The 9,260-nt window shown below is 56.9% G+C and overlaps 1 protein-coding gene across 1 annotated transcript; it reads right to left on the bottom strand.

The window, feature by feature from the left end:
• Positions 1-2,369: 2,369 nt before the first annotated feature.
• Positions 2,370-7,612, bottom strand: FOXF2 (forkhead box F2; the record flags this gene model as incomplete). Its single annotated transcript, XM_084222286.1, has 2 exons — positions 6,439-7,612; positions 2,370-2,536 (listed from the first exon to the last, which is right to left on the bottom strand). Exons 1-2 carry the CDS (start codon positions 7,448-7,450, stop codon positions 2,370-2,372), a joined length of 1,179 nt encoding a protein of 392 aa, XP_084078412.1. The 5' UTR covers positions 7,451-7,612.
• Positions 7,613-9,260: the final 1,648 nt, after the last annotated feature.

The raw sequence follows: 9,260 nt of genomic DNA on the forward strand, positions 1-9,260 counted from the left end.
GCCAAGGGAGAGCACAGAAGTCAAAAAACCGAAAGATGCCCGAGCAAATCATTCCCCTCTCTTAGGAGACCAGCCGCTGGGAGCGTTACTCACATCTTCTGGTATACAACAGCGCTCAGAAGGTGGGGGAAATAATAATAATGATAATAATAATTAAAAAAACATTCTCTGCGGCAGCGTTGCGCGAAGCGGCGGAGCGGCGGGGCGGCCGGAGCCGGGCGCGCTGCGGGCCGGGGCCGCTGGAGGGCACTGGAGCCCCGCGCCCGGCCCCGGCAGGGAAAGGCAGTTTTTTTCTCTTTGAGGTCCTGTCATTCCTGTGTAAACAAGTTACGTTCAAGTGTTTAGGATATAAATTACGACCATGCAGGCTTGCCTCGGAAAGAATGTAAACACAGCACTGTGGTCGGAGCAAACGCTGAAACTGACTTTATAATTTATCACAGGCCCTGAGAAGCTCAGGGAAGAAAAGGGCATGTCTGAGCATAAATATGTGTTTTAAAGATGAAGAGTTTTATGTCTATGTATAATTACATAGATATAATTTATATATATATATATATGGCTGTGGGGGTGTGTGTGTGCACGCATATATATATATATGTGTGCGTGGGTGTGCGTGGGTGTGTGTGTATCTACACTTATACGTGCGCCCACACGCACAGAACATTTTGCTGAAACTCTCTCCCCTTTTTCAGCGCTCGGGCGCGGCGCTGGGCAGAGTCGGGGTCGGTGCGCGTTGAGGTACGGGGACGATTCTGTGTCCCCGTCCGACGGACGGGCTGCGCGGGGGGTGGTGGCCGTGCCGAGCTGCCCCGGGCAGGGCCCTGCGGGGCGGGTTCGGAGCGCATCCCCGGCCGTGGGGCTGGCGCGGCCCCGGGCTCTGCAGGATGCCCAGACGAGCAGCTCCTGGCGCCCGGCTCCGACTCTTGGCCGCTCGCCATCCACGGGGCACCGTGGGGACAGGGATCGCCTTGCTTGGGGTTCTTGGGGGGCTCCTTTTTGTTTTCTTTTAAACTTTTTTTTTTCAATTTTTCTCCCTTCCGGCCCGGTTCGCTGCCCTCACCTTTGGTCGGGGCTTGCCCCAGGCCTTACCCAGCCACGGTTTTATCGCCGCCCCCCGTGACATTCCCTCTCGGGTCCAAGCCCGCACGGCACAGGGGCTCCTGCCCCCACACGTGGCAAAGTCCCCTCGGGCACCAAGGGACTCCGAGAGCGCTATGGGGAAAGGGGACACGGGGACACCCAGACGCATCCCCAAAGAGCGGGGAGGGCGTTTCAGACCGGGAGTCACCCTCCAGAAGAGGATCATGCAGTCCCGACCCTCCTGCTTTTGCGTCCTCTGCCTCGGTTATTCCAAAGTCTATCCAGCAGCGGTGGAAAGCAGGGTGGAAAGTGGGTGACGGCGGGAGATGCAGCCCAGAGAGCATGGCACCCGCCTGCTCGGGTCAACCTCTCGCTGCCCTCCTCCGTCTGCAGTGAGTGGAGGATTTGGGGTTGCATCCTTAACTCTCTCGGATGCCGAGGTGGAAGAGTTTTCTCAGAAGAAGCCAAGGGAAAAGAAACACCTGTCTAGTGATAGTCGTTATATACATTTTATTGGAAAAAATTTTTTACATCAAAATATTTTGGCAAACTGTAAAAAGTATACATAAGTGCAAATATATTCTCCTTTTAAAGCAATAGTGTGTGAGTATACACGAGATTTATTTAAAATAATTTTTTAAAAAATATTGTGGTAGAAAACAACTTTTGTAAAAATAAAAAAAAAAACGTTGCATTGCTGCAATACTGGAAAAAAATTGAACTTTTCTTACAGTCTATACACGAAAGGGCTAAACAATACTGTTTTAATAATATCAATTGGTCGGTGCTGAAGTCCATACAAAGTGTCCTTGGTGGGGCTCGGGGAGAGAACACAATAAAAATGTACATTTCCCGCTAACGCAGTAACAGAAGGGGGAGTCCTCGCAGGTGCGGAGACATTTACTTTTCTTATGCAAAGACACTTTCTCGTATAAGAATATGTCGAATTGTTCCCTTTCCCAAAGCTCGGTTCTTTAGGAGGCTGCAGAAAGGCGGTTTGTGATTAAGGTGGTCAGACTCGGCATAAGGACACCTAGGTGCCCCCTAAGCCAAAACATCACGCAAGGCATTTTTCTTTTAGTAAGACCTTTGGAGCACTATATCGGCTGTACGTGTCCTTCAGGGGGTGGAGTGGGACCGAAAACACTGCTTCCTTAGGCAAATTTGCTAAGTGACTCGTGTACTACCAATGCTATCAGAGTGCACATTATATTTAATCTGCGTGGGTCCGTCTACGCCTCGGCTCTGCTCAGTGACACCTGATTGTCTCTGTTGGGGCGCGGCCTTCACATCACGCAGGGCTTGATGTCTTGACAGACGCTTTGGTGGTGGTGATGGTGGTAGTAAGATCCACTAGCGGACGGGTGAAACGAAGAAATGCCATTAAAATTGAGGACAAAATCTTTCCTGTCACACACCGGGGAGGGATGGTGCTGGTAGCGAGGCAGTCCCACTGCAAGAGAAGGAAATAACAAGAGCTGCTCAGAAGTCGGAGAGCTTTGCCCGGGTGGAGCAGTCCTTCCTCCCTCACTCGCAGGGAGGAGAGGCTGCCTGCACAGAGCTGGCACACCGCTCCCTCACCCCCGGCCTCGGCTCCCCCAGGAGTTACCAAGGTTAGGTAACTCATCTTTGGCTTTCCTGGCAGAGGAATTGGACGCTCCCCCAGAGGCAGAGCCTGACCTGCTGCAGGGCAGCTTCCCCGGAGCCCCCCATCGCCTGCAGGTCCGCTCGGAGCTGCAGCCGTGCCCGTCGGAGCCCCCGAGCCCGCTCTGCGGGGAGGTTCTAGGCCACAGAGCCGTGCGGCACGCAGGCTGAGGAGAGGAAGGCAAGCGGAGGTGGATGCCCACGGACACGTGCCCGGCCGCATCCCGGCCTCGCGGGCATCTCTGGGCATCCCTCCTGCGTGGGCACACACGCACGGCTGTCTGTCTGCCCTCTGCCTCGGGACTTATCAGCGTGGAGGGGTAGTTTAGCCTCCGCCTGGGGGTAGATGAGGGAGTGTGTGTTTTGTGCGTGTGTGTGTGAGAGGGAAAGAGGGGGCGATGCCACTTGCGTGTTTTCCTGCGCGCATCACAGCCATTTGAACCCGATTCTCATCTTTCCTCGCTCTTCCCGCTCCCTACCCCATTCCTGGGAGGATTTTGCTTCTGACTTGAGCGGCTGCAGGTTGAATTCCAGTCAGGATCCGTTTGTGTGTTGATACAGTATGTATTTATTTATGTGTATGTGTGTGTAAGAGCGTTCACGCCTTTTCGCGCGTGTGCTTTCATAAACACAAGATACACCCTACGGTTCATCAACAACAACAAGCCAAGTACATCCGTGGCACCGACATGCAAATGACCTCGCAAATTCCCATTGTAATTTCCCACAGCCTAAGGCAGCCTTTGGGGGGCCGCAGGGGAGACGTCACCCCACCCCCAACACCGAGCCGGAGGACGGTGCTGGGATCTTTGGTCTGGCAGGGTTCCTACTGGATCCGGCGGGAAGGGGAGCACTGCTCGAGCAAGGCCCGCAGGGTAGAGCCAGAGAGGGTTTTGGTTTGGCTTGTGGATGTCAAACTCGGCTAGCGGGATCCTGTCAAATATGACCGAGGGTCAAGGAAAAAAAAAAAAAAAGCGAGGAGAGAAAAAAAAAACCAAACGAGCCAAAGAAAGAGCAGGAGAGTGAGGGTGTAGGGGGGGAAAAAAGGAAAGAAAAAGAAACAGGAGGGAAACGTCCCCGGTTTTCCTCAGGATGGCGGAGCCGAACCCTTTGGCAGCGTCGGCCGGCGGCGCGCACAGCCCGTTCTCCTCCGGCGTTGTCCCCTCCTTCACCCCGCAGAGCTCACTTTATAAAAGTGATTATTTCGCTGGATTTCCTCGGCTTTCTAATAACCCTGCTGGTATGCTCACCATAAACTGGGGCACTTTATTACAATCCTGATTCAATCATTTAGCAGGATTTAATAGTCTGCGAAAAAAATCCGGCTCCCCCCGCCCCCCAGCTTCAAAATCCTTTTAGCAGAACCAAGCCTCCTGTTTCCAATTTTTACCTCTCTTATTCTTGGGTCTGATATAAATTCACGGTTTTAAGTCCTCCCTGACGCTGTCATGGGTAGAGAATTATTGACCGACCAACAGAGATTAGCCACCGAATTTGCTTTGCATTTGACTAAGAGAAAGGGAAAGGCGAATTTCACTTGCTACTGCTTTCGCGGGGACAGCAGGAGAAAGATTATTGCTGATTATAAGTACAAAAAGAAGAGCTCAGATCCTTTTCCCCCATCTCCTTTCACTCTTCTGAAATATTTGTGCCACAAAGATTTTACATATCATGCACACATAAGGATTGGATCCGCTAAAAAAAAAAAAAAAAAGAAAAATAATTTGGTTTGATTTTTTTGTTCAGTTAATCAAGGACTGCTTATGGTTTGCACTAAAGTCTTGGGCCCATACTGAAGTTGTAGAAATACTGAAGTTGTAGCAAATAAGCGGAGAAACACCGTTTTGCAAAGTGATGGCATTAAATCTGAGCTTCTGGAAACGGACGCTGGTGGTCGACATTAAGACAGCGTCCAGGGGTTCGTATGAGTCTGTATCCGTCCTTGAACAGAAACAATTCGGATTTAAACCGTCCGGCCTCGGAAACCACAGTGGAGCTCCGGGAGGACCAGAACCTTTGCTCTCTCTCCCTCTGCTTTTTGTTTTGTGGAGGTATTCTTGGGCTGTTTCTGGATGAAAATTTCTCTTCCAGGAATCAGCTCTCTTACCTCAGGTGTCTGGCAGGAGGAGGGGGCAGCTGCCTCCCAGCCCCGCTTCCCGGGCCAGTCCCACTCCTGCACCACGCATGGCCCCATGGGCCCTGCGTGGCGAACTGTGCGGACGCAAATAGTAAAACAAACAGAGGGGGAAAAGATCCAAAGAAAGAAAAAGAAAAGAAAACAAAAATCCAGGCAAAAACAACAAACCAAAGCAGAAATTCCTAACGGAGAAGGTACGTAGTTCGGCGGGGGATGCCCTTGTGAACCCGCCGGCCTCTCGCCCCGGCTCTAAAAAGCACGTGGAAGGACGCCCTACAGCTCCGAAAAGTTGGTTTAAACCTCAGCAGCAGAACCCTGTGGGCACAGGGGAGCCCAGCTGGGGACGCACCCCGTCCGCTCTCTCCCCTGCGCGGACAGGCCGGTGAGACGGCGACCCGCCTTGCAGCGCCTCTGTCCAGAAGGCACATCAGGGCTCTTTAGGGGTTTGCCTCTTTTTGTTTTTAAGGGAGAAAAGTTTGCAACCGCTTGTTGTCCCCTGACATCTCACGTCCCTTCTGCGGTGACGGCAAAGCGACTTGCCTGGCGCTGCCCTCCCCGCGGCGACAGCGGGCTGTGGGGAGGCCAGGGCAGGCTGCGGCGCTCGCAGAAGGACAGGAGAATGATTGACAGGAGCCCAGGGAGGGGGCGGGAGGGGACCCAGAGCTGAGGGTCGCCTGTATTTGTTACTTGTTGAAATTCCCATAAAATTGAACAAGACCCCGCTCTCATAGGGGTTAAGTCAGGCTAAAATCCTCTTCGGTGTGGTCCAGCCCAGACTGTCTTTGTTTGCTTAACCTCTGGGACCCACGTTTAAAAGGGCTATTTGGAAAAATTCCCCGTAAGAGCCCAACATCTTTTACCCATTTTTGTGCTCGGATTTTTCTGAGCAGACATTGTCTGTAATCACCGGCCGGGGAGGGGGTGAGGGGGTGGGAGACAGCGACCAGAAAACTCTTTCCCTCCGGTTGTAGAATTATACTCGATCTGCTTTAATCTTTCTAGCAAAGATAAGCGGGTGGTTTGGTGTCAGGGCTTTTTTTAATTTTCTTTTTAATTCTTTGGCTTTTTTTTCCCCCCCGGTAGGGTTTAGAGTATAATATTTGACGCCTTTATTTGGTTACTCCCGCGGCGCGTCTCCGCGGAGCGCGGTTTACCGAGGCGGCGGCGATGCCCGGCGGCGCTCCCCGCGAAGTGGAGCCGCAGCACGGCGCGGAGGGGCCAACCCCGCTGCCACCGCGGCGCGCACATGTCCCCGGCACCGGGAGGGGGTCGCGCGAACCGGGACGGAGCCGGGACGAAGCCAGGCTTTCCCCGGAGCGCTTCTTGTTGGCACAGGGCAAGCGGGAGGGATGCTCGCAGCCGTGCCCGCAGCCGCTCCCCTCAAACAGCCCCCCTGTCCCGAAACAGAGCAGCTCCAACCCACGCGTATTTTTTTCCCTCTCGCAGACAATGCACCTCTTTTTTTCCGACACCGTGGCGGTCCGGGGTTACCCCGCGAGAAACCTTTGTCGCCGGCGAGAGCCCCCTCCGGCGCCGCGCTCCCCGCCGCCCCCGCCGCCCCTCCGCGCCCCTACCTGAGAGGTCGTCGCGGGGGCTCTGGTGCAGGTATCCCTGCTCCAGGGAGTAGGAGGGCACGCTGGAGTGGATGCCGGAGGAGGCGGCGTTGGCGGCGGGGAGACCCTGCTGCTTTATGTAGGGCGAGGCCCCCGAGGCTGTCCAGTGAGCCGAAGGGCTCGTGTAAGGCGAGTGGCACTCGATGGCGCTCGCCATGGCCGGCGAGGAGGGCACGGGGCTGCTGCTGCTGTCGGGGCCGTAGTCCCCGTTGGCAGTCACCGGGCAGCTGGCCATGTAGGTCGAGCCGGGGTTGGGAGACATGTGCGGGACGTGGTGGCCGCCGCTGAGTCCCTCGTAGCCGCTGGCCATGGCGTTGGGCATCATGTCGAGGTTGTAGCCGTTGGAGTGGCAGGCGAGGGAGGCGGGGGGCGCCTGGAAGTCGAAGCCCTGCGGGAGGATGGAGGCGCCGAAGCCCAGCCCGTTCATCATGCGGTACATGGGCTTCAGCGCCTGGCATTTCCTCCTGAAGCCGCGGGGCCGCCGTCGGAAGGAGCCCTCCTCGAACATGAACTCGCTGGCCGGGTCGATGGTCCAGTAGTGGCCCTTGCCCGGGCGGCCCAGGCCCTTGGGCAGCTTGATGAAGCACTCGTTGAGAGAGAGGTTGTGGCGCACGGAGTTCTTCCAGCCCTGGTAGGAGCCGCGAAAGAACGGGAAGCGGGCCTGCAGGAACTGGTAGATCTCGCTGAGGGTTAGGCGCTTGGAGGGCGAGCTCTGGATGGCCATGACGATGAGGGCGATGTAGGAGTAGGGGGGCTTCTCGGGCCGCCGCAGCCCCGAGCTGGCCTTCTTGCTCTTGGAGGACGCCGCCGCCGCCGAAGAGGAGGAGGAGGAGGTGGAGGTGGAGGAAGAGGAGGTGGAGGTCTCCAGGGCGGAGGAGGGCGGCCGGCTCATCTGGAGAGCTCCGGGAGCCGGGCTGCAGGAGCGGAGAGGGACGGGGGGCTCCAGCCGCTGCTGCCCGCTCTCGGTGGTCATCTGGCGGAGGGAGGGGAATGGGGCAGGGTGGGGTGAGGCTGGGAGGGAAGGGGGGGAGCCGGGCGGGGTGGGTACCGGGGCGGGGGGTGCCCTGAAGGGGGAGGGGGGGAGGGGGCGGTGGGAGCCGCTGTCCTCCGGGCACCTCCTCAGCGCGGCGGGCGGCGGCGGGGCGGCGGCAGCGCCCTGCGCATCCCTCCTCACGGTCCCTTGCGCAATGGCTCCTCTGCTTTCCGCCGGAGCCAGGCACTAGGCGGGATGGACCGACCCAGCCCCGGCCCCGGCCCTGGTCCGGCCCCCTCTCTCCCTGCGCCGCGCAGCTCGCGGAGGCTCCGCTCAGCGCCGCTCCGCTTCCTCCTCTGCCCCCCACCTGGGGACCATCCCGCTGCCTAATCCGGCAAGGAGAGGAAGCGCAAAAGCCTGCCCCCCGCCCCGCAATCTCTTCCGCAGCGTTACTCTTTCATATATACTTTTTTTTTCGTCCAAGGCACAGCGCGATCGCCTATCAGTTCCTTCAATCTCGCTATTATTTTTTTCCTTTCCCCGCAGACCCCCCCTAAATCCGGCCGAGAAATCAGCAGAGATAGAGGGAGAGGGGGAGCGAGAGGGGGAAGAAAGAGACCACCCCTTTTCCAGCTGGCCTCTGTCCACCCGTCATCTGGGCAAGAGGCGCTGCTGCTTCTGCTGCTGCCGCTGCTGCTGCGGCACTATCCCGGCTCGCTCCCGCTACCGGACTAGCACCGGTCCCGCTTACCGCCTTTCCGGGGTACCCTCAGGCGCCCCACAGGCACCGCTTTGCCCTCTGCTCTCGACACGGCCCCGGGGCGAGGAGAGCGGCTGCCAGCCCCGAGTTCCGCGGGTGCGCCCCGTGACACACGGGCGCTGCTGCGGGACACGCGTGTGAGGGGATGGCCCACCCTGCGGAGCCCGAGGCAGCAGTGTTTACTGCTCCTCAAGCCTGCAAGACATTTGCTTTTTAAGACTTTTCGCTACCCCTTGCCACCTCCCGTGGCCCTATAAAATAGAATTCATTTTCTAGAGCAGCAGGGGTAGAGTGCGAGGACCAGGGATGCGCCCTCCCTGCACGCCCCGGGGACGTTCCACCCGTGCAAAGGGTGGGTCACGCGTTCTGGCGAAACGCCGCTTGCCGGGGGAAACGGGGCGCCGGAGGGGCAGGGAGGAGAGGGGCCGGCGGAGGCACAGGCCTGCTCACGAATGATGGAGGAGGCTCCAGAATCAAACTGGAGACGCAAAGAGCACGGCGGCAGGGCAAGAGGCAGAGCAGACAGGGACGCTGGAGCAAAGGAACGGGGGTGGGAAGGACGCGGGCAGAGCGGGACGCCGTGTCAGCGGCGTGCCTGCAGTTCTCTGTGTGTGTCTGTGTGTCCGTCTGTCTCCAGTGCAGCTCCGTGCTGAGAGCTCGCTGGTGGGTACGGGCAGGGAGGGGGTGGGGCTGGTCCCAGACAGTGACCTGCAGTTGAGTGGAAGCAGGCTTTTTCCATCAAACTCTGCCTGGATACCACACACAGAGCCCAAGTGTCAGTTTACTGCCCTGAGCCCAGCTCCTTTTCCCTAAGCTCCACAGTAATTAGACAAAGAAAACCTAAATTAACTGAACAGGCGTCGACAGCTTCCTCCAGATCACCACTGCTACATACATGGGAATGTGTCCGAAAATGGCTTGATTGTATCTGAGGATAAGCTAAGAAAAACACTACCAAGCCCGGCAATGTTTATGACACATTTTTAATAGAAAAAATAATAGGTCGGTCCATAGACCCCTGTTTACTTTTCCTAAGGCATCTATTTAAAT

This window comes from Fringilla coelebs, assembly GCF_963513975.1.
Source record: "Fringilla coelebs genome assembly, chromosome: 1".
In the NCBI taxonomy this organism is placed as follows: domain Eukaryota; kingdom Metazoa; phylum Chordata; class Aves; order Passeriformes; family Fringillidae; genus Fringilla; species Fringilla coelebs.